Source organism: Tursiops truncatus, chromosome 14 (genome assembly GCF_011762595.2).
Source record: "Tursiops truncatus isolate mTurTru1 chromosome 14, mTurTru1.mat.Y, whole genome shotgun sequence".
NCBI lineage: Eukaryota > Metazoa > Chordata > Mammalia > Artiodactyla > Delphinidae > Tursiops > Tursiops truncatus.
The window spans coordinates 12,777,377-12,802,009 of record NC_047047.1 but is presented as its reverse complement, the minus strand read 5'-3'; the positions used below and the strand labels follow the sequence as shown (position 1 = coordinate 12,802,009).

At 48.5% G+C, this 24,633-nt stretch overlaps 2 protein-coding genes across 2 annotated transcripts in view; one reads left to right on the top strand and one right to left on the bottom strand.

The window, feature by feature from the left end:
- SMYD1 (SET and MYND domain containing 1) overlaps positions 1 to 12,895 on the top strand; it is a 45,889-nt gene extending 32,994 nt beyond the window's left edge. Inside the window, exons 6-9 of the mRNA XM_033838412.2 lie at positions 581 to 673; positions 2,718 to 2,881; positions 4,013 to 4,181; positions 5,412 to 12,895. Coding sequence (XP_033694303.1) covers positions 581 to 673; positions 2,718 to 2,881; positions 4,013 to 4,181; positions 5,412 to 5,570 — 585 coding nt within the window. The 3' untranslated portion in view covers positions 5,571 to 12,895. The remainder of the gene's footprint in view (positions 1 to 580; positions 674 to 2,717; positions 2,882 to 4,012; positions 4,182 to 5,411) is intronic.
- A 5,291-nt stretch (positions 12,896 to 18,186) lies between these two features.
- FABP1 (fatty acid binding protein 1) lies at positions 18,187 to 24,082 on the bottom strand. Its single transcript, XM_033838400.2, has 4 exons — positions 24,016 to 24,082; positions 21,901 to 22,073; positions 20,345 to 20,437; positions 18,187 to 18,292 (listed from the first exon to the last, which is right to left on the bottom strand). The coding sequence occupies exons 1-4, from the start codon at positions 24,080 to 24,082 to the stop codon at positions 18,242 to 18,244; spliced, it is 384 nt and encodes a 127-aa protein (XP_033694291.1). The 3' UTR covers positions 18,187 to 18,241.
- Between the last annotated feature and the right edge of the window lie 551 nt (positions 24,083 to 24,633).

The window sequence follows — 24,633 nt, the reverse complement described above, 5'->3', positions numbered from 1 at the left end:
GAAGTCCCCCCAGAAAAGAGCTTCTGATAGGGATAAACACAGCAAGCAAACTTTTCCTTTGGTCTTTGAGAAATTTGGCACTTTTTCTTCAAAATTATCGTGCCTTCATGGGAACTGGCTTCTTAATTATGGTACCTCAAATATCAAAACCTCATTTTTTTTTTTTTAAAAGATCACTAGACTGCTTAGGCTAACATAGGGAGCCTGGTAGGTCTAGATTTCACGGCTGACGAGTTCTCTCATGGATATCCTTTTGGTCTAGACAAGGAAATAGGGACTGGATGCAGAGACACTTGGAAGGGTTGACAGCCCATAGCTACAGGGCCCTCTTTAATGAGCTCCAATGGCAAACTGGAGTATGATATTTTTTGGTCAAGTCCCCGGCCTCTGCCCTCAACCACTGGACCACCAGGGAAGTCCTGAGCTCTAGGGACCTTGAGTGGCATTTACAGAACTGAAGCATTCAGTGAGGAAGGCATTCATCTTGTACTACAGTGAATGTGAAAGGTGGCAGCTGTTCAAAGATGCAGTGGGTTGCCTCACAAGGGGGTCTCCAACTGAATGTCCCTCCCTTTTCCAGCCCTCTCAGGAGGTGGTGAAGGAGATGATACAGTTCTCCAAGGATACGCTCGAAAACATTGACAAGGCTCGCTCCGAGGGTTTGTACCACGAGGTAAGAATTCATTTTTCTTTTTTTGCGGTACGCGGGCCTCTCACTGTTGTGGCCTCTCCCGTTACGGAGCACAGGCTCCGGATGCGCAGGCTCAGCGGCCATGGCTCACGGGCCCAGCCGCTCCACGGCATGCGGGATCTTCCCGGTCCGGGGCACGAACCCGTGTCCCCTGCATCGGCAACTCACTGAAACTGGGTTTGAGGAGAGCACAGGCAGCCTGACAAACGTCCTGGGGCCGGGGGTGTCTGTGATATCGGGGATGGAGGAATGGAAATGGCAGTGGGTGTCTTGCTTTCTCGCGTCCTGGCTACAGTGTCCAGATCTACTAACTGTGCATTCAACCCTGGCTCTAGAAACACCAGGCGTTCTCAACTGGCTGTACACAAGAATCATTGAAAAAATCCTGATGCTCAGGACAATTCCTCCAGCATCTCTAGGAGTGGGACCCAGACATCAAGATTTGTAAAGCTCCCGAGTGATTTCAACAGGCACCTAGAGTTGAGACCCACGGCCAACACTGACCTGCAGAGCACGTGCCTGCACTGAATTCACAAAGGCAGCTTGTTGGAAGTACAGATTCCCGTGTCTCACCCCTAAGGTGTGATCCGTCTAGTCTGCAACAGAACACAGGGACCATGAAGCAGGATATTTTCCCCCAAGCTCTTTAGACAATTTGGTAGCTAGGTTTGGATGGCACGAGGGCATGGCAAGGTGGGAGATTAATTTCTGTTCGTTTCTATCTGCTTTTCTCTGATCTTCATTCGCCTCCTTTCCTCACTCATTCTTTGCCCACTTTTGAGCCCTTACTGGGGTGACCAACACACGACATGCTCCTTGCCTCCCGGGAGTTCTGTCAGGTTGCGAGGAGAGAGTCCCATGAACAAAGTGTTGCTGTACAGTCCAGAAAATCTATGGCAGAGGCTCACGGTAGGAGCTGGAGCTCCGGATTCCATTCCTCTGTCGTCTTCTTCGTTTGTCCTCTTCTCTGCTCACGCTTGGTAGGGTCGGGTGCAGGGCTGGACGCTGCTCATGGGCTTACAAGGATTGTCTTCAGGATAGATTGTTTGCCAGCTCACAGTTTGCCACGCCCCTACCTGGCTGCCTCATGGGCCTCTGGGAGAGTCTCAGAGAAAACTGGTTTCCACGCATTTGAAATGGAAAGAATTGTGTGACATTTCTCCCGTGAGAGTGGCAAGGGAAGGAGGGGAGAACTGTGAACCACTAAAATCTAGAGACCATCTGACTGTGTAGGGTGTAACTGAAGATACGTCTACACATGAGTCAGTTGGAAAAGCCTGACTGTAAAGCCGCTTGTGGTCGGGCCCGTCTTCTTCCTCACCAGGACCCATGTGGCCTCCTCCTGATGGGTCGCCTGGCCTCTCTCTCTGCCAATCCCTCACATACACTTGGAGCAGGGCATGACTGTCCAACCTCACTGTGCATAAGGGCCACCCAGGGGCAGATGTGAAGGATGCCAGGGTCCCTCCCCCGGGTATTCAGTTTCAATTGGTCTGGGGTAGGACTCAGACATCGGGATTTAAAAAAGCTCTCCAGATGACTCCAGAGCACAGCCAGGATGCAGAATCATGGGAATGATGGTTAAGATAAAGCTCCACTGCTTGATTTGAATACTTGCTCCATTGCTCACTTTCTGTGTAACTTTGGCAAAGCACTCGCCGCTCTGTGCTTCAGTTTCCTCGTCTGGGAGAATGGGAATATTAGTAGTGCCTATCTCATTGTGTCGTTGTGAGAAGGAGTACATATATATGTATGAACATGGCTTTCATAACTCCCTGCTGACTTCTATGATAACTCCTCATTCTGCCGTGTCAGCTGTGTCTCCCACTGTTACCCTTGCCATCCCTACATCTTAGCCAAACAGGGCCATTTTGCTATTCAGATCACAAACTTGTGCTTTCCCTTCTCTGCCGGTAGTTTCCTCAAGCTTCGAAGAGTGAGTGTCCAATGCCATCGTGATGCTCCCGTATGTGAGTCCAGCATGTGCTCTGGTGCAGGGGTAACAGACAGGGCCTGTGTCTCCTAGGTTGTGAAATTATGCCGGGAGTGCCTGCAGAAGCAGGAGCCAGTGTTTGCCGACACCAACATCTACACGCTGCGGCTGTTGAGCACCGTCTCCGAGGTCCTCTCCTACCTGCAGGCCTTTGAGGAGGCCTCACACTACGCCAGGAGGATGGTGGATGGCTATATGTAGGTGACGATCCTGGGTCTCAGGTAGTCTCCTGGAAACGTGTCTATTCCAGGAATGGCAAAGAGATGGCATGCCTGTCGCTACCTCCCCCTCCTGCGCCCACAGCAGACATCAGTAATTGATACCTGTCCTCTTTATAACTGAGTCTTTGTATCGTGGAGTTCTGAGCAATAATGTCCAAATAATCAGATTTGCTACCTGAGATGAAATCTATTTGTCATCCCTGGTCTTCCCCAAATCCTCCAGCTTGTCTGTCATTTGGGAGGCATCTTCTGCTTGTGGTTTCCTTAAGGCTAAATCTGGCTTGATTTTAAGTGCTTAGAAAAGTTTCTCCCCCCTAACAATCAACAGAGGCAATCTTGTCAGCTTTAGATTTTATTTTTTTTTTAAAAAAAGAGGGACTTCCTTGGTGGTCCAGTGGTTGAGACTCCTCGCTTCCACTGCAGGGGGCATGGGTTCCATCCCTGGTTTGGGAACTAAGATCCCACGTGCTGCACAGCAAGGTGCAAAAAAAAGAGGTGTCAGCCATTCTTGCTTATCAATTGTAAAAGGCAAGTCCTTTGCCTTCCCTCTGCTAATGTCCTCTCTTGCCTTATGTGTCCACATGGGCATGTGAATTTGTATTTCTGGCCAAATGAATATGTTGGCATAAGAAAGTTGCATTTTTTTGAGTGGATGTTACTCATAAACAAAATCTGGGAAACCTGTACACCATGCGAAAGGAAGTCCTGTTAAGAGAGTGCCAAGGAGGTGAAGATACAACCCTGTCCCAAGAAGGACATTCGAATTATTTTTTTTCCCCTGAACTTCCTAGCCCTTTCAAAGGAGGGCTGAAGGCTCCCAGCTCCTTGTACTCAAGTTTCAAGTACAATCCTGACCCCGTTTCCCCATTAGGACTTGGCTCAGTAGCTAGGTCGGAGTCTCAGCTCTTGCAGCCTCGCCGCGTGGGGTGTTTGGCATCTCAGTGCATCTCTGTGTGCCCTAGTCTCCCCTGATGGTTGACGCCTCACAGCGCTGGTGGGAGAGTATATGGACTTCATCAGTGAGGTCACTTTATAAGTTGTCAAATGTTGTGCAGATAAAAGGTAGGTTGGGAATATGTGTCATCATTACTTGCTCTGCCCCTGCAGGAAGCTGTATCACCCCAACAATGCCCAGCTGGGCATGGCCATCATGCGGGCAGGGCTGACCAACTGGCACGCTGGCAACATTGAGGTGGGGCACGGCATGATCTGCAAAGCCTACGCCATTCTCCTGGTGACACACGGACCCTCCCACCCCATCACCAAGGACTTAGAGGCAAGTGGCTTCTTGGGGCGAGTCTGGGCTCTCTGAAGATGGAAGCTGAGGGCTAGACTCCGCTTTTGGAAAGACCCTAGATTGCCTGCTAGACCAGAAGGGAATTCAGAAATGCTTAGTCCGCTCCCCTTGTTTTACATCTGAGCAAACTGAGGCCCAGAGAAGGGGAGTAACCTGTCCTTGGTCACAAAGCGAGTGGACGGCAACATTGAGGCTTGAACCCTGGGATGCTCCAGGCCTGGACTGAGAAAACCTAATGGTGTGCATATGTGTGTGTAGCACGTACATTAGAAAACGTGCCACATGGAGTAGCGTCAGGGAGCACAGGCTCTGGGACCAGACTGCTGGGATCCAATTCCAGTTGGACCACTTTCCAGCTTTGTGGCTACAAATATTGAGTGCGTGGGCCTCAGTCTTCTCATCAGAAAAATGGAGAAAAAAGGGTACGATTGTGGCAAAGGTTCAATGAATTGATGTGTGAAAAGCACTCAACAGTGTCTGGTGAGTGGCATGCTCTTCATAGCTGCTGGCTGGCTTTGTGCTTCGAGGGCTGATTTATTTGAAAGTGACGGGGTTCAGAGGACTGTCCTCAGGCAGTAGTACAGGGAAAGAGGACAGACTTTGGTGTCATAGAATGTATGTCAGTACATTAAGCTTGTCAAATACAAGTGTTTGTCATTGTATTCACTGCTCTAACCTCAGCCCCTCAACGAAGCCTGGCCCTTGATAAATATTTCTTGAATTAACATATGGGAGAATGAGGGTTTTTCTGTGTGTCACATAGAAATAGTAATCTTCCCGGCCGTTGTAAAGTACGAGGGAATCTCACCCATTTCGTGTATGAGGAAACTGAGGGCTGAAGGGATTAAGTCCCTTGCCTGATGTCCCACAGTGTTGATGGGACTTAAGTTCAGGAACCAGGGTTCAAATCCAGGTCCCCACCTAGCAGTTCCTAAGAACAAACATTCTCCGCTGAGAGCATTCCCTCAAGCTACTCTCTCAGGTGTCTGACTCCCTCTTCCTAACAAATGGAGTCCACGGCCAGGACATTAGACTCGCAGTGTATGAGTGTGTGTGTGTCTGTGTCCTCTGGGGAGGTACAGTTGAATCTCAGTGGCTGGGAGCCACTTACCCCATAGTGTGTCATTTCCAAAAGGGCCAAGGTAGGTCAGAAACCAACACATCCTGGGGGTTTGTCCTCACTGTTTTCGGTGTATCCGCGTCCCACAGGCCATGCGGATGCAGACGGAGATGGAGCTGCGCATGTTCCGACAGAACGAGTTCATGTACCACAAGATGCGTGAGGCCGCCCTGAACAACCAGCCCATGCAGGTCATGGCTGAACCTAGCAATGAGCCGGCGCCGGCTTTGTTCCACAAGAAGCAATGAGGACCTGCCTGGTGGGAGAGGGGTGCCGTGGCTGGGGAACTGGGGAGACATTCTGGAGGTGGTGGGTTTCTGGGGAGACCCTTGATGAGGAAATCAGCGTAACGCTCAGCCTTGTTGCTGCGGGAATGTCCTACTCTTTTTTCCCAGTGTCATTTCGGTTCATTTCAACTCAGTTCGATTCAATTTAACCCTATCCCAGACCAGTCCAACTCCTCCTACAAATATTTATTGGGATAAATATTTATAGGGATAAAGAAGCTCCAAAGGTAGCTGGAGAGGCAAAATGTAAACAATTAAAGCACAGTGTGATGATAAATGCAATGGTAAACTCTATGGAGAGAGGGGTACAGTGGAGGGCATGTGTCTGGTGTGTGTGTGTGTGTGTGTGTGTGTGTGTGTGTGTGTGTGTGTGTGTGTAGTGGTGAGGGTGTCATGGAGGAGATGACATCTGAGCTAAGGGTGGCAGGTACCTGGAGTCTCAGGTGGCCGCTCACCTATCTGTTCAGGTGTCTCTGGAATATTCGGGATTTGCTGACTGGGATGGGTGATGTTCAGTTTCCTCAGGCGAGTGTGGAGTTATGAAGAAGAGACTGTCTTTGGGCCTTTCAGGTCCTACTCAGAGAACTGAAACTTCTTCAGAAGGGCACGTATGCAGAAGGAGGGCTTTGCCCAAACCACTTCGGGCCTCAGTTTAAAGTCTGGGTTCCCAGCATTATTCTGAAACTACTTCTAGAACACAGAGAGGGAGTGTTTCCTTTCCACACCCTCCCTGCCAAGCCCTGTGATTCCCGGGACGTGGGGCTACTTGGATAATAGCTGAGATTTTTCTGACCATTGGCCTCCTAGGACTGGAGAAGTCTCTTCAGGGTGAAGTTGAGGGAGAAACTTGGAAACCCACATACCTGATGATCATGGGTCCAGCGGAATTGGCCTTTGCGTCTTTTATTTTGTCATGTGTGCCTGGGTGGCCTTTACCAGCTTAGAGTTCATCCCTGGCCCCCAGTAAATCTCTATTTTTTAGTAACGAATAATTATGACTTCCCTTGCTTGATTTCTTTCATTGTCCATTCCCTGGGTCCTCTGCTTTCCTTACCAGAAGGAATGTCTAGTCTGGACTCTGCACACTTAGGTGAGGACCTCTCTGGGAGTGTGACCAACTTGCCCTCATCTCCTGGGAGGCTGCTCTGGTTTCCACCCAAGAGTGTGGGTCTTGGGAATCAACCAACCTAGTTGTCCCATTGGCCTGTTATCTTCTGGGATCCCAAACTTCTCACGAATGTTTTGGGGGATCCTGGACAAAAGCCCCCCCCATTTGAGAGTGTCACCAAGTCTTCTCTACTCTCTGGGGCCACCCTTGACCCCAGAGCTCTAGCTAACCTCTTGAGGTCAGGTGATCCCATCAGGCTCCATATTTGTCATCTGTGCCTAAAGTGTCAGTTCCTCCACCCCCACCCTTTCGTCCTCAGAATGATCCACTGCCTCCCTTGTAACCTGACCAACAGCTCTGCCAATGTGCCAAAAACTTTGTCCAAAAACTGCAAAGGTGCCGCCTCTGTGCGGAATACTGGCACCTGGCACCTGGCTCTTCATTGAGGACACCTGCTTCTTCAGAACTTTCACAGGGAGACTGACAGTTCTTCTAAGCTCACGTAAGGATGGCACCAGCCCTCTGCCAGGGACCTAACTGTGCCAGTTCAAATGGTCTCTCTTCTATCCTCATATGAAACCTTCCCCCAAACCTCTTCCCTTCCTTGCCACTGTCACCTGCCACACCACTGGTCATTCCCCCACATTCAAGGTCTTCTTTTCCGTCCCCTCTTCCTCAGATTCGGTGTCTTCGAAGTCCACTTTCACAGACCATCGAAACCACTTGTTTTACAGATTCTTCATTTACTCGATTCCAGGTGTCTTTCCACTTCCCCCATTAAAACCCTCTCTTAGTTACACCCTGGACACTGTCATCCCCCATAATTCCTCCATTTTTTGGCCGCCCTCTGTGGCATGTGGGATCCTAGCTCCCCGACCGGGGTTCGAACCTGTGCCCCCGTGCAGTGGAAGGGTGGAGTCTTAACCGCCGGACTGCCAGGGAATTCCCAATTTCTTCATTTTTGATGTCTGACTCTCTGGTCATTGCTTCCCATCTGTTCACTTCTCTTTTTCCTCCACCCCGGATTGCTAGATGGCATCGTATTTTCTCCAGTGTGTCCCCCTCCTCCTGTCTTCACATCCTTCCAGATAACCAGGGCGTCAGCCTCTTTTTCTTTTTGCCCATCCCCCCTTCCTACTCGGCAGAGTCCAGACCTGGATGAATTCAGCTGTCTTGTTGTTCCTCTGTTGCACCTGGAGGTCTGAGCACAGCCAGGAAAATGGTACCTCTCAGCTCTGGCGCATCCACGGCCTCTTCTCCAACCTCCGCTGGCCTTGGGGTGCAGCCCAGGCGTGCTCCCTGTGCTTCTCCCTTTGCCCAGTGGTTATTTCAGGTCCTCACTCCTGTCCTCGAGCGAATCCTCTGCTTTCAGCAGAACCTCATCTCCTGCTTCACCCAGAGGCCAGGAGATGGGGTTCCTCAATTTCCTCTTCCCGCGTTCACACATGTTGTGTCTGTGCTCATCCTTCCCGCTTCCGTCTCACACCAGTGGACTGAGAGCCCCTCTCCTCCAAAGCCAAACGCTCCACCTGTGCTTTGGACCCCATCCCCTCCTAGGTCCTTGGGGCCTTGCTTCCCGTTTATTCCTTCTCACCCTGGATTCTTCACATTTCTCTGTCTACTGGCGTCTTCAAAGCAGTTAATAGATGTGCTGGGGAAACTCTGATCATAATCTTCAAGGCTGAGTTGTTTTTTTTGGTTTTTTTTGCGGTACGCGGGTGTCTCACTGTTGTGGCCTCTCCTGTGGAGGAGCGCAGGCTCCGGACGCGCAGGCTCAGCGGCCATGGCCCACGGGCCCAGCCGCTCCGCGGCATGTGGGATCTTCCCGGACCGGGGCACGAACCCGTGTCCCCTGCATCGGCAGGCGGACTCCCAACCACTGCGCCACCAGGGAAGCCCAAGGCTGAGTATTTTTACAAAAGGCTTTGTCTCTCACAGTTATTATCTGCCTTCCTTTACTTTCCATTTCTTCCTGAACCCACTGAGCCTGGCTCTCTGAGTCCATGAATGTGGCCCTTCCCACGGTTCACTCTTGGGGGGACTTTTCAGCCCTCGTGTGATTTGGCTTCTCTGCCTCAGTTGGCATCACAGCCCATGATTTCTGGGCACCACATCCTTTGCGATGATCCTCTAATGAGGTTTCTCCCCTGGCCCCGTTTCTCTCCTGCCCCTGGCATTTCCTGGAGCTGGTTTTGTTCATTCGGGTCACTCTCAGTTTGTCCTCATCTCTCTCTGCACACCCTCCCCCATGAGCTCGGCCAGGCCCTTCGTTTAATCACTGCCGTGAGGCTGATGTCCTTAAACCTGTATCCCTTGACCTTGGTCCGCATACCCTCAGCCCCGCATACCCTCTTGGACATTCTGCAGGCCCATCAAACTTGGCGTGTCCAAAAGGAAGCTCTTTCTCTTTCCCTTCTCTCCACCCCGACACCTGTTCCTGCTCAACGCTGCCCTCCTTCCACCCCTGAGGAGAACATTGACTTCTAGTCACTTCCTGAGTATCTATCGCATCTGAGACGTTAGTCAGGTCCCTTCAGTCACGGGTCCCCAGGTGGCCCATGTTCTTCTGTGCCTCTCTGAGTTTTGAAACATTCTCTCTAAAATACCCGAAACCTGCCAACTCGTATTCATCGTTCAACACCCACTTTGGAAATCACCCCTTCTGTGAAGTCTTCCCTGAAAGCCTCAGAGTCAGCTGGCTGCCTGTCGGAGTCTGTCCTATTATCCTTGAGTCTCCCATCATCACACTCCCCTCATGGCCCTATAATTGCCTTTTCACTTGTCTGCCTCCAGCGTCAGATCGTGAGGCTCCGGAGGGCGGGAGCTTTGTTCCTTTATTCATCTTTCTATCCCCAGAACCTAGCACAGGTCCTGGGACCTAGTAGGTGGTCAGTTAATGTGTATTGAATGAATGAATGAATAAGTGAATGAATTCGCTTAGATCAGAGCAGAAGAGACATGAAACTGTGTATCTCGAGTTTTTATGTTATTGCAGTCCACAGAGGCCATTAAATTTTCTGTATTTCCAAGCAAATGAGTGTGGCTTCTTTCCTTCTGACAGTCTATTCATAGAACCCTCTGTCATGATGGAAATGTGTTCTATCTGTGGCCAATACAGTAGCCACTAGCATCATGTGACAATGGAGAACTTGAAATGTTTCTAATATGAATGAAAAACTGAAATTTTAATTATTTCATTTCAATTATAATAGCTAATGTGGTTAGTGGTTACTGTATTAGACAGTGCAGTTTTAGAGAATACTTCAGTGTAGTTCTCAAGATGATGGACACTGACACAAATTAAGTTCAGATCAGCTCTCCTGATATTAGCTAGATGACCTTGGACTGGTTATCTCATCTATGCCTCAGTTTTCTTATTTCTGCTTATCACATAGTGTTGCTATAAGAATTACATTTTTGGGCTTCCTTGGTGTTACAGTGGTTAAGAATCCACCTGCCAGTTCAGGCAACATGGGTTTAAGCCCTTGTCCAGGAAGATCCCACATGCCGCGGAGCAACTAAGCCTGTGTGCCACAGCTACTGATCCTGTGCTCTAGAGCCCGCGAGCCACAACTACTGAGCTCACGTGCCACAACTACTGAAGCCTGCGTGCCTAGAGCCTGTGCTCTGCAACAAGAGAAGCCACTGCAGTGAGAAGCCCACGCACCACAATGAAGAGTAGCCCCTGCTCACCGCAACTAGAGAAAGCCCACACGCAGCAACAAAAACCCAACGCAGCCAACAATAAAAAATTAATTAATTAATTTTTAATAAAGAATTACGTTTTTAAAATGTAAGGCTCTTAGAACAGTGCCTGGCCCATCGTAATTGGTCCATGAGCATTCCAACCATGCTTCTATCAGGGTGTCCCTTCTCCTACTAAGAAAGTGGAGGTGAAGGGTAGAGACAAGCAGTGGTATGCTGGACCAGCTCGAGACAGCCAACCGCATACACTTCTTCCCACCTCTGCATCTATCAGCATCATGTTGATAGCCCGCCATTAGCCACAGTGGGAATATTTACATCATGGTAATCAGTTTAACTCTAGAAGAACACATTAATTTGTAGTGTTGTCAATCTATAAATATGGGGTTTGCTACATAACTGTAGCAGAACAGATACTTAGAAAGACCATTAAAGAAATCTTTACTTCAGCTGGGGTGAGCTCTGCATTCTGAAACCTCTATCCCGCAGGGCCTCACAAACAAGTCTAAGACTCTGATTACTAACCCTCAGACTAATCCACTTGTTCACTGCCTCACCAGTGTATGGACAGACACGTGTCTTAAAGGCCAGATATAACCACTGCTTGGGAAGATTGCTCAGGGCTTACTTCTCAAGGATGCAGAAGGGAATCTGTATGGAGGCCCTTGGGGAAGAATCTGTTTCTTGTCTTTTCCAGATTCTAAAAGCTTCTTCTAGAATGCCCACACTCCTTGGTTTGTGGCCCCCAGTCAACAACACACCACTCCTTCTCTGACCCTCCTGCCTTCCTATTTACTGACAAGAATACTTGTGATTCCATTGGGTCCACTGGGATAATCCAGGATAATCTTCCCTTTTCAAGGTCTTCGCCTTAATCGCATCCGCAAAATCCCTTTTGCCACGTGTCACTGGTCTGGGGGGTAGCATGGGGACATCTCTGGAGGCCATCATTCTGCCTAGCACAGCAGTCTTGTCATCAAGCCCTCAGACCAGTCATGCAGACACAGCAGCAAGTCTCTGAGCAGAAGGCTTGGGACTCGCATCCTGATCTCCAGGCACCAGGAGAATGAACCTTCCTTCCCATCCATCACATTGACAGCCATGTCCAACTTACCTTCTTTCCCTTCCTCATTCACCCAGCTTGAACCTATGATGGTGCAGCATTTCCCGACCCACAATGGTTTGCTGGTAAACATTCAGCAACTAAGTTAAGAAGAACCCGATTGGTAACGTTTGCTGATTTTTCTCAGTGTAACTATTCTCACCATGGCCAGTGCCAAGCTCCCAAGCTGTATGTTGAGTCAGGAGCTGGTCCTAGCTGCCTCCAGTACCCCATGCGACCCATGCCAGGCAGTCGGCCCCTTGCTGGGGCCCTTCTGAACTGGAGAAGGAGTCCCTGCCCTTCTCTGGGAATAAAAGCTCTCGGTCTGTGACCCTAGAGATGCTGGTAGTCAGACTCACTGCTGCCTGGAAAGTTCTGGGAGAACACAGCTGGCATCGAGGGAGAAAAATGAGTTGACAAGGAGAGAGAGAAGTATTGATGACGTTCTTGTAAGGCTTTGGATCCACTCCTGCTTGACAGTTACATGAGTCAGTGAACTACCCCGTCCCACCTTTAATTTTGGCCTAAGCCAGTTTATGTGGGTTTCTTTTTCTTTTTTAAATTTTAATTAATTTATTTATTGGCTGCGTTGGGTCTTCACTGCTGCGCGCAGGCTTTCTCTACTTGCGGTGAGAGGGAGCTCTTCGTTGCGGTGCGCGGGCTTCTCATTGCGGTGGCTTCTCTTGTTGTGGAGCTCGGCCTCTAGGTGCGCGGGCTTCAGTAGTTGTGGCACGTGGGCTCAGTAGTTGTGGCTCACAGGCTTTAGAGCGCAGGCTTACTAGTTGTGGCTCACGGGCTTAGTTGCTCCACGGCATGTGGGATCTTCCCGGACCAGGGCTTGAACCTGTGTCCTCTGCTTTGGCAGGCGGATTCTTAACCACTGCGCCACCAGGGAAGTCCTAAGTGGGCTCCTTTGATTCGCAGCTAAAGGAATTCCCATTGTGCTAGTTTGTCTCCATCTTCCCTTCCCTACGTTCCTTCTCCACCCTTCTCTGCCCGGCTCTGCGCCCAGGAGGGCTGACTTCTGCTTTCTTGTTCAGGCACTGGGAGGAGATGGGATGGTAGAAGGAGAGAGAGGTGGGTGTTATTCCCCACCATGTTCCCTCTTCCCTGGCCCCTCCCTGCCTAACCAGCGCCTGTTGGGTGGTTCTCGAAGGGTCCCAGCTCTCACTGAGCTCCAGTAATGCTGTCCTCCAGGTTGCCACTTCAGGCCCATGGGTGGTAATGGTTTTCTGTGGTTGCGGGTCCCTGGGTGCCTCACCTACCCCGTAAGCTCCCCTTATTCAAACCACACCTTTGTATCTGGTGCTTTCATTAAATTCTCATCAAGAAAACCCTTTTGCGTGAGGCTTATTTCCTGCTGATACATCCCTGACATGTATCTTTCTTTTTAAAAAAATTCAAGTATAGTCGATGTACAATATTACATAAGTACAGGTGTACAATATAGGGATTCACTAGATAGGGAGTAAGTTTTAAAAGTTATACTCCATTTATAGTAATTGCAAAATTCTGACTGTATTCTCCATGTTGTGCAGTATATCCTAGTAGCCTATTTTATACATAATAGTTTGTACCTTTGACTTCCCCATTTCTATATTGTCCCTCCCCTCTGCCTCGTCCCCACTGGTAATCACGAGTTTCTTCTCTCTGTGAGTCTGCTTCTTTTCTGTTATACTCACTAGCTTGTTGTGTTTTGTAGATTCCACACAGAAGTGATGTCATACAGTATTTCCCTGACATATATCTTTCCAATTTACTTCTCACACCTAGTCACTAGATCCCATTGACTCTAATTCCTAAATGTTCGTGAACCTTTCCACCCTGCTCCATCCTCGCAGGCACTGCCTTGGTTCAGGTCCCCAACCTCTCTGGCCTGGACCATCGCCGCTGTGTCTTCATGGTCTGTCTGTATTCAGCCGTGACCCTCTCTTTGATCCTCGACACCGTGGCCAGAATGATTTTTCTACAGTGCCTTTAGTATCATGTTCCTCTTGCAGCTGAAAACCCTTCAATGATTCCCTACGGTCTCCAGGGTCAAGTCTAAACTCCTTACGAGAATATTCATGACAGAGACTCTGTGTCCTTCTCAGCCTCATCTCTTGCCAAGCCGCCATTTATACCACACCTCCCTGCCAAGCAAACACACTCAGATGCTTTGAGGGTCGGCTGAAACGTCACTTCCGCTGAGACATTTTCTGAGGCAGACAGGCTCTGGTGGTTGTACACGGCACGGATCATACTGTCGCCGTGTGGCTTATGGGTTGGTCTCCCTGCTAGACATCACGTCTCCCAGGAATTACTGTCTCCTCAGAGCTTAGCATTGGCCAGCCCTGATCTGGCTGAATGAGTCTAGGTTGTGGAAAAGATACATGTAATTCCACATCTCTGTGTTTTACTGGTAAGAAATACTAGAAAATCATAGGATGGTCAAGATGCCTCTAGTATATGTAGAAAAGATGGTCTGAAGATTGAGTATGAGCTGTTATATTCAACCCCCCAACCCACCCCCCCCACAAAAAAATCACTTTCTTTATTCTAATGACAATCAGTTGAAACAATAACGACAGAAATGTCTACTTTTGTGTGGATATAGACACCAAAACTGACTCTTTACAAATCAATCCGCTGTCACAGGGGAAGAGCCGTCTCTGGTAGTGGGATGCCCACAGGACAGGCGGAGGGAAGAGGGAGGGGTCAGAAGAGACTAGGGGTCCAATTAAAAATAGCTGATACCATCAACAGCCATTTATTCAATTTATTTAAAGCAGGCTTCGGGCCCAGATTTCTCTAGGCACCTGTACAAAATCCAAATTCAGCATTTAAAATGAATTCTCCTTTTCAGGCAAAAACATACAAACAACACCTTCCTAAATCCAGAGCTGTTCCCAGTTAGGAGGAGATTTTGGGAAGTTTGTCAGATCCCTAGAGGCTTTGCTGAGGAGAAGACCTCATTTCTACTACTTTCTGCCTCCTGTGTATTAAGAGTCAAAGAACGTCAGATGCACCATTTCTCAGCTGGGTGGTCCTAAGCAAACCTTGTTTCTTCTCTGTGCTTCATCTGCTCACAGAGGTTAATTTCTCTGGGCAGTAACAGAGCTTCTGCTACTAAAAGTCTAAATGTCAAACCCAACCGCAGTTCCCTAGGAATCCAAGTGGCAATGATGACATGTTTTATTTGCATGGTACTGGCATCATTTCATGGGATCCTTACAAAAGCTATGAGAGAAGGTGTTGTATTGCCCATTTTACAGATGAGAAAACTGAGGTCCAAAATCATGGATTAGTTAACTAGAACCGTGCCTTCAAGCCCACTATTTTTACTTGAAATCATCTGCTTTTTAAAAAGTCATTTTAAAAAAGTAGTTCCACAAAATTAGTTGCTTGTAAGAGATTCAAACAATAATGCAAAAAGCTCTCTTGACCTCCCACCCAATTCCTGTTCCTGCCACAGAAGTCATGGCTATTATCTGGTGTTCCAGCCATCCATGGTCATAGACATATCTGTATATCTATATAAATAGATATAAATAATTTTATAAATAATTTTGTTATATAAAAATAATTTTATATAAATAAATATTTTATAAAAATTTTATATAAATAAATAAATATAAATAATTTTGTTTCATATTTTAATAAAATTTACATGATATGGTACTGTTGATATTGTTCTGAAACTTACTTTTTTTTTTTTTTAATGCTCGGTCTTAGAGATAGTCCTATAACAGTACCTATAGATCTACTCGTCCATTTAATCTACCAAAGGTTATTTCAGAGTGTGGCCATAGCGCAGTTTATCTAATCCTTTTTTTACTGATGGACATTTGTTTCCAGTTTGGGGCTGCTGCATTTTTTATATGCTTCTTTGTGCCTGTGTTTAAACACAACTCTAGGACGATGTACAACAGTGGCATTGCTAGGTGCTAGGAAATTCGCATTGAAAATATTAACGGATACTGCTAAGTGGTGCTCCAAATGGGCTGTACCAGTTTACGTCTCCACCAACTGATGGGAGAGCCATTCATCACATCCTTGCAAACACTGGATGTGGTCAATCTTTTTACGTTTTACTAGTTTGATTTGTAAAATGATATCTCATCTTACATCCCTCCTCTGTGATTAACAGTGAGACTAAGGATATTTCATATTGTGAATTCCCTGTATATGTCCTCAACCCACTTTTCCATTGACTTGTTGGTCTTATTGATTTGGGGGAGGTTTTTATATTCTGTCTATTAACCTCTGTTATGTAAGCCACAAATATATTCTCCCACATTATTGCTTCTTTTTGGAAACTGTGTTTACAGTGTCTTTCTTTCATATCAAATTTAAAATTTGTAAGTGGTAAAATGAATTAATCTTTCCCTTCATGGTTGTTGTACCTCGTTTAAAATGGTCTTCTATACTTCAAGTTATTTGTCTATCATCATATCTATTTCTAATATTTCATATTTATTCATTTAGCTCTTTAGTTCATCTGGAATTTATTTTGTGAATGGCATATTGTAGTCTCCTATTAGTTGTATCTCCCCCTGTATCTTCCAACTCTGAGTTCTTACTGAAACTCTGAAGCACTTTCCTTAAGTCTGCCCTAGTTCCTGAAATAATTGTCTCCCATTTTTTCCCCCAAGATCCTGCTCCATATGGAAGAAGGAGGGCTAACATATGAGGAAAACTATAGAGCAAGGAAGGAAGAACTTCATCCAATAGACTGGTGCAGATAAAAAGCCAGAGAGGGAAAGAGTACTTTCAGCTGTGCAGTTTAGGAAGCCTTCTTGGAGGAGGTGGCACTTAAATTATGAGAGGAATGAGAGGTTGTTTAACTCGATTGCAGTGTATATTATAGGAAGGGTGTAAAGCTAGATAAGGTGGGACAGGACATAATGGAGCAAAGTTCGGCAACCTATGGTCCATGAGTCAGATCCAGCTGCCACAGCGTGCAGGAATCTTAGTTCCCTGACCAGGGATTGAACCCACGCCCCTGCAGTGAAAGCGTGGAGTCTTAACCACTGGACCTCCAGGGAAGTCCCCACCTGTTTCTATATGGTGTGGGAGCTAAGAATGGTTTTCCATGTTTAAATGGTTGAAAAAAAATCAAAAGAAGAACAATATTTTATGACATAGGCAAATGATGTGAAATTTAAATTTCAGTGTTCATAAATAAAGTTTCATGGGAAACTTTATTTCCCATGGGCAATACCCATGCCCACCTGTTTGGGTATTGTTCTGTGGCTGCTTCAGTGCTACAACAGCAGAATTAGGGAGCTGTGGCAGAGCCTGGGTGGTCCACAAAACTGAAAATATTTTCTTTCTGGCTTTTTACAGAAGAAGTTTACTGATCCCTGTTACGGAGCCTTGAATGCAGGTTGAGGAGTTTGACTCTTATGTGTAGGGCAATGCATTATGATCAGTGCTGTTTTTAGGGAAGATGACAATTTGTGGGGTGGAGATTCGCAGGTGAGAGAGAGGCAGGGAGATGCCATAGTGGCCTGTGAAACAATGCAAGTAACGAGTAACGGGGTTTCAACCCCAAAAGAGGGAAGGTGGGAAAGGTGACAGATTCATTCATTCATTAAAGCATCTTTGTTGAGAGCTTTCTGTGGTCTGGGCACCGTTCTGAGAGCTGAAAGATATAAGGTAGAGATGCTCGAGCTTGGTAGCTCTTTGGGTATGGGAAATGAGCTCTGTGTTCATTTGCTAAGGATGCTGTAACCAAGTACTACCGACTGGGCGGCTCAAACAACAGACATTTATTATCTCAGAGTTTTGGAGGCCAGAAGTGTAAGATCAAGTTGACCAAAGCTACGCTCCTTCTGCAAGAAGTAGGGAAGGATCTGGTCCAGGTCTCTCTCCTAGCTTCTGCTAGTTCCTCGGCTTGTGGTTGCATAACTCGTCTCCACATGGCAGACTCCCTGTGGGTGTATGTGTTCAAAAATTTCTCCTTTTTATAAGGACACCAGCCATATTGGATTAGGGACCCACCTTACTCCAGTATGAGCTCATTTTAACTTAACTGATGACATCTGCAACGACCATGTCTGAATAAGGTCACAGTCTGAGGTAGTGAGGGCTAGGACTTCGACATGTGAGTTTTGGAGAGATGCAACTCAACCCATCACAGCTACCAGAGCCTGGTACAAGGTGCCGTTTGGAGAAATCCCTCTTCTCCCATATTCTGCTTCTGCCCGCAGCATGGAGGGAATTTCTACCTGAGATTCCTCTGTCTGCTTCTGGAAGCTTCTCACTCAGCCCTCCTCTAGGAAGGAGAATTGTCCCTAGGTGGGCCAGTGCCCGATCTTTTTGTTCATGTCCCCTGGTGGGTGGGGCTGCTGTGAGCATAGCCTCCCTTCGCCTGCCCAGTGTTTCTGCTGTCTCTGTCCCCATGGGGATGACCCAGCACACAGCCCGTCTCGTTCCAGCTCCTTGCCATGTGGCTGACTGGGACAGCTCATTCCAGGGCTGCTCTACAGATCCAGCCACATCATGTGTCCCTTACAGGGTCACCTGAGCAGGCAGCCTGGGGTCTGCTTTCAGGCTGAGAATCAGACCTGACTCTGTAGGATGGAATGTGCAGGTGATCAAGATTTACAAAAATAGAGGTGATCGGCGTTCAATAACCACATCAATGAAAAGAGGAAAACACACTTTTTAAAAACAAAGTTCACTTTATTACATTAATTGTATATACTAAAAGGATGTGAAATGCAGACTTGTCTAAATTTTCTTGCTGATTCTCTTGAAGACGATGTCCCCCAGTGTCATGGTCTGAAAGCCAGAAAAGACATCGTGAAACACTCATCTGATGTTGAATTGTAAGTGATAGTTAAGCCCCCACTATGCTAACATATGTAGTAATTCAAAGACTCCTCTGTTTTCTACAGGACCGGAGGAAGGGTTGGCAATCTTTTCTAAAATCCCATTGGTCACTTTACTTCCTCACGTGCAGAGTTGTCCTGCCTTTTACTGAATTCCTTTCTACATCAATGACTGTTACAGCAAGACCATCCAAACCAGTCCAATCTGATCCAATTTCTCAAAGTTTCATTGAGCACCTACTACGGACCAAACATGTGTTGAGCACTGAGGACAAGTGTATGGGGAAACACCTGGGCATCCAGCCTGGGACTTAGTAGGTAGTGCATAATTTCCCTCCCAAAGCTGTGGAGCCTATAAAAACATTAGATTCATTGGATCCGTAAGTGTTTGAGTTTTTGAGCGTTGCTCCTTTCTCCCCCAGCCCTTCCCTCCTGCTGATTCTCTTGAACAAGACTATGGCAATGATGTGGGGTGATGTCATCAGGGTGAAAAGGCAGCCCTTTAGTTTCAACAGCAATGAAATGGAACGGAAAGATCTAGGTTTGAACCCTAGTTCTACAACTCATTAGCTGGATGACCTTGGACAGGTCAACCTGTCTATTAAGTCCCCCATCCTGCCTCCTCACAGGAGATGAGAGGAATAGGGGCAATGGATCATATCAAAGACACTGGCCAGGACTGAGTCCAGGACAGCTTATCTCCCACTGCCCTGCAGGTGCCTCTCTCTGCTGTGAATGTGCTGGAGACCGCAAATTTCATGGTTGACCCTCACTCTCTCCCTCGTTGAGGGATTTCTCCCCTTGAGCAGTGTTCTGCCTCTGTTACTCCCCAAAATACAACCTGGGGGCAAGGAAGAGCCGGGGGGACACTGTACTATAACTGCAGGAGAAACACTGTACTATTCACTCCCATATCGGGGAGAGGACGTGGCCGACAGCCAGACACCAAGGGTGAAGTGGCACACACAAACCGGAGTGTCAGGTCCATAAGCTGCCATGAAATTGCCGAGAATATGATTCTCCTTATAAATGCCCAAAGGGCAAAGGCATTTACTGAGTTCCCTGGGCTTGCAAGGCAGATGGAGGACTCTGTGTTCATTGGTTAGTGACGCAGAAGGGAAGGGTTATGGCCAACAATTACTGCAACGTCATAAAATAGAAAAAGCAATGAAACAGCCCAACTTTCTGCCAAACCAAGCCTTCCTTGAGCGTGGGTGCTGCGTCCATGGGAAGGTTTCTCCATGAATCAGAGGACCACAGGTGGGAATGAATGGATTTCTGTCCTCCAGCCCGTGAGCGAGACTTGTGTCCACATCCCAGCAGAGTCTAAGAAGTGTGACCTGTGCTGGTGGCTTTGCACGACCCTGTGTCTCCTACCAGGCTCCTCTCCTACCCCATCCTATTTGGGTGTTGGGGGAGGAAGGGGAGAGGAGGCAGGGGATGGCAGTGAGGAAGGAAGGAAGTGGGGGAGGTAGGAGTGGTCGACCCTGACCAGGAAAGTGGTGGTGGAAGGACAGCCTGAAGGAACTGGGAGAGGCAGGGAAGCACCAGCTGGAGCCAACACCAGCACATGGGGGGCTTTTGGTGAATTAGAAAAGCGTGCCCCTTCCTTAAGACACCATACTTCTCTATTGGAAAACTGCCCTAACACACTGCACTGGTTTTATTAGAACAAGATGACTTACTAGCATGCATTGCAAGCCAGTAAGAAATGTACAAAGCTCCCCCGTCTACAGTAGGAGCTGGCTTCTCCTAGGGTGGTGCAGTGTATCGCCGTGGACTGCTGCCCTGTGAGACAGATCCAGCTCAGAGGAACCCTAGCTCTGCCATTTCCTGGCGGTATGATTGCCTCAGTTTCCCCATTAAGAAAGTTCAGTGTTGGTGGGAAGATTCGAGATAATGTGTGAAAGCTTCCTGGGCGCAGCGGGTGCTCAGTAAGTGGTAGCAGAGATTGACCCCTGGCTGCAAGCACGAGGAACCACAGGTCAGAGCGTCAACTTACGCTGATGGCTGTGTCACCGTTGAATTCAGTCACGGACTTGATGCCTTTGAGAGTTGTCACCAGTTTATTCTCACCTTCCAGCTGAACCACCGCCTGCATGGAACAAAAGGAACGGCCTGGGAGGAAGGGTCTGTGAGGGAGTAAACCTCTCGCTCATGAGGTTGGCTCCCCCGCATAGGTCTCTGCTTGCAGCAACCAAACCCTGTTCTCTGGCTCTGAACAGAAGGGAGGTGCGTGTAAGAACTGAAGAAAACGGCAGGGCTTCTTTTGCCAGACTTTTCATCTATGGGATGTGATCTAGGAGTCAGCATAAGACCCCTAAGCTGTCTCAAATCAAACACAAATAAAATCGATTCAAGTCGCAATTCTCCAAGCCAATGGAGGGAGGGAGTAGCAAAATTCAAAATCCTGGCCAGCTGGAAGAACACATATTTTTGCTTTGTATTATTTTATATTATTCCTTCTAGCACCTTTATCTTTCCTCTTGCGGTCTCCTTTTCATATGCATCCAGGAAGAGGTAACAGAAACCCAGCACGGAGCAGAAGACACTGGCCAACGTTAAAATTTGCCTCCAAAACGGACAATTGTAAAAGGCCTGTGGTAAAACCCATGACAGCCTGCCCCTTACCGTGGGCCGTATAAGAGAATTTCCCTCCTAAAATGTATCGCACATTTCCTGACCTGTAATGTTATATCTAGAGAAGCAGAAATCAAGAGCCCGCAGAAGAGGTAAAAAAAAGACCAACAGTTGTGCGGAGACAGATGCACAAAGTTGTCTGGGGTCAGGGGATTTTGGGGGAGAGGAGTGAAGATGGCCACTCAGTGGTACTGGTGGTGCTGGGGTGTGTGGGGTTTCGGACGGAGGAACAGAGGCCCTTTGTGGGGGGCGCCCCCCTGCCTGGATCTCCCTGCCACCGCCTGCCCACCATCACACATCCCACACCCAGCTCTCATCGCACACCTCAGCCACAGCCCAGCGGAAGTGACACCGCCCTGCCCGCTGCCTTTGTTCTGGGAAGGGTGACTGTGCACATGTCACAGATGAGGTAGCAAAGTCTAGGGGCTCATTGACCAACCCACAAGGCTTGGTCTGAAGGCCTGCTTTGGTTCTTTGGTGTCACAGGCACCTCCTTCAGGAAGTCTCTCCCCACGACCACCAGCTCCAGGCTCAGCAAAGCCATTTCCTTTGGCTCACGGATGAACTCAGGGCTCTGTTAGGGGTTTTGCACAGACTGCCACTTGCCCATTGCTGGGCCTGGGAGATTCTGAGTCTAAGACTCCCACTCTGGGCCTGGTTCCCCATACCCTCTATATGGGAGAGCTCGGACCCTTGGGCCAGAACTCCTCCAGAGGGTCGCAGGAAACTGGCAGCTTCCCTAAGAGCTTCTTCCTTAAAAGCTGTCTTTGTCTCTCTGCCTCTCACCCCGGCAGTGGGTTCAGAGATAGGGTATCAGCAGTGGGAATTGTGAGGTGGGAGCCTTGAGGGAGGAAGCCTGGGACCAGGCTCCAGGGAAAGTTCTGGAAGCAGAGGGTTGCTTGAGGGGGCACCTCCTACCTTGACCTTCTCCCCAGTCAGGAATTCCATCTCACACTCCTCCCCCAAGGTGAACTCGTTCTGGATCACTTTGGAGCCAGTGATGATGGTGAACTTGAAGTGGTTTCCGTTATGCACGACTTCTGACACCCCCTTGATGTCCTTCCCCTTCTGGATGAGTTCATCAGGCATACCTGGTGGAAAGCACTGGAAGTTCAGAGGTGGGCAGAGGTGGGAGCTGCAAGGTCACAAGAGAAACCCCGTGATGTGGAGGGGGAGGGGAGATGCCGTGTTTTCCCGGAGGCCCCAGCACTTTCTGGAGTCCTGTGAGCAGTGTGGGTTTTGACCTCTGAAAGGGAAGGTCAGTGGCCTGACCTGGCCTGATCTCATGTACCTACTATCTTGCCAGTTGGTTTATAAAAAAAACACACCCCTCTGCCCGGGGAAGCTTTTCTCGGCCGAGCACCTGCTTCTTACTTGCTCTCCCTCTTCGTTCCTCCTACTTTAAAGCCTTCAGACTTTGCTCTTTTGAGTGTAAAGGATTTTGTCCTCCACATTCAGGGGACCATCCAGCTTGTCTCCCAAGCCAGGTCCCCCCCGAGAGTGGAAGGGGAGCTCTGAATAATTATGCCAGAACGGCAGGCACACACCCAGACTGTGCCTGGCAAACCTATGTCCCCCTATCCTTACCTCCACCTCTGCCACTGAGGCTCCTGAGGAAGATGGACAAGGTGTCCCTTGCCCGGGGACAGAGCTTTACGAATTTCAGAGCATGTCTATGTTCTTACATGAATTGAGCTTCATGAAAACCAGGTGCATGGACAGCGGTGGGGAGGGTCCTGTTGCCCAAGTGAGGGATGCAGGACACAGAGAGGTGTTACGACGTGCCCTACAGGAGAAGGTCCTAGCTGTCAGCTTCCCCGAATCTCCTCCTCTCTTTGCCTCTGCTGTCTTCCCCACCCTCTCCTCTCAGCATCCTTCCTTGTCCCCCTGCCCCTTTGCTCCCTCCCCCTGGAGGACACTCCCCTCCCCCAGCCCCACAGGGGACACCTGCTCATCTCCCAAGGCTCGCCTTCGCTCCTCCCAAGGCTTCCCTTGATGCCCTCCCAGGACCACCACATCCTCCTGTAAGTGACCCGGTGGGGTGGGGCGAAGGGATTTTAAATGTGTCTCCGGGAACTAGAGCCGGCTTCAAATCCCAGCTCAGTTTGGGATTACTGCCTATGTGACCCCGGTTGGGATTACTTCCCCTTTCAAGGCCTCAATTGCCTCAATTATAAAATGGGAAAAATAATAGTATCCAACTCAGAGTCTTCTGGTGAGGCATTCACGGGATGTTGCCTGTTCAGGGCTTAGCACAGGGCCTGATGCTGAGTCAGCACTCAGGACACGTTAGCGCATGCTTGACTGCATTTATTTCTTCTCTTTTTCTCTAAATTGTGACCTTGGAAACGTGGCTCATTGCTATCTGTCTCCGTGGTATCTGCCCAGCACGGTACTCATCTCAGCATGCGGTTGGCCTTGAATCAAAGTTTGTTAGAAGAATGAATAAATGGGGCTTCCCTGGTGGCGTAGCGGTTAAGAATCTGCCTGCCAGTGCAGGGGACACGGGTTCGAGCCCTGGTCTGGGAGGATCCCACATGCTGCAGAGCAACGAGGCCCGTGAGCCACAACTACTGAGCCTGCGCGTCTGGAGCCTGTGCTCCGCAACGGGAGAGGCCACAACAGTGAGAGGCCCGCACACTGCGATGAAGAGTGGACCCCACTTGCCGCAACTGGAGAAAGCCCTCGCACAGAAACGAAGACCCAACACAGCCAAAAATAAATAAATAAATATTTTTTTTAAAAAGAATGAATAAATGAATGAACGAGTGAATGAACAGGGTCACACCATGAGGTACCAGTAGAGGCGGCTTCAATCCAGATCAGACCCTAGTTCAGTGCTATTTCCACTTGCCTAAGGCGTGGCCTTGTGCAGGGAGGACTAGCATGCACTTCAAAAGTAACAGAACAGGTCCCCTGGTCTGTGTAAAGCTTGGACCGCTCCTCGCATCCAGACCTCAGGACCCCAAAGCGCCACCACGTGTAGGACCAGACCGTCATGGCCATGGCCCCCAGCCTTGGCCCAGCACTCACCGACTGCCTTCATGAAGGTCTCAAAGTTTTCCTGGCTCTGCACTTGGTACTTGCCGGAGAAGTTCATGGTGGCGACGAAGCTCCCTTCACAGCTGAGTCAACAGCTCTGCTGGCAGGGCTGCCAGCGTGGGCTGATTTATAGGGGGCTCCTTCCCCTTCAAATGTAGGTCATAGGTCAGCCGCTGTCGACTCCTTTATGGCCAGGTTCAAACATTAACTCCTGAGAGCAATGGTCAACGATTAAAAAAAACCAGGTTGGGCGCAGCAGTGATTTGCTCCAATTCAGCAAACCTTGATGAGAACCAATCAGGTACAAAGCCCTATGGCTCTACAGACCTTAAGGTGCTGCTTTCCCATGAAATGTGTGTGTGCGTGTACGCGTATGCATACATACCTACACACGCATATATGTGTGTGTGTGCATGTGTATATGTATTTATACGTATATACGTGGAGATGTGTATGTGTACATGTGGATCTAGATTTAGACACTCAGAAAAATACCAAAGAATCCCTTTAATCTCAAAACCTCACCTTAGTTACCTTATGATCTCTTCTCATCTTTATCATCACACTAAGTTAATTTTTACCAAGTTGTCATCAGTCCCTAGAGCTGCT

Excerpts from the sequence above, each read along its gene's own strand:
- FABP1 (XM_033838400.2), bottom strand. The coding sequence starts at position 24,082 with ATGAACTTCTCCGGCAAGTACCAAGTGCAGAGCCAGGAAAACTTTGAG. Across the intron at positions 22,074-24,015 it reads GACCTTCATGAAGGCAGTCG|GTATGCCTGATGAACTCATC; the intron begins GTGAGTGCTGGG and ends GCTTTCCACCAG. Across the intron at positions 20,438-21,900 it reads TGACTGGGGAGAAGGTCAAG|GCGGTGGTTCAGCTGGAAGG; the intron begins GTAGGAGGTGCC and ends TGTTCCATGCAG.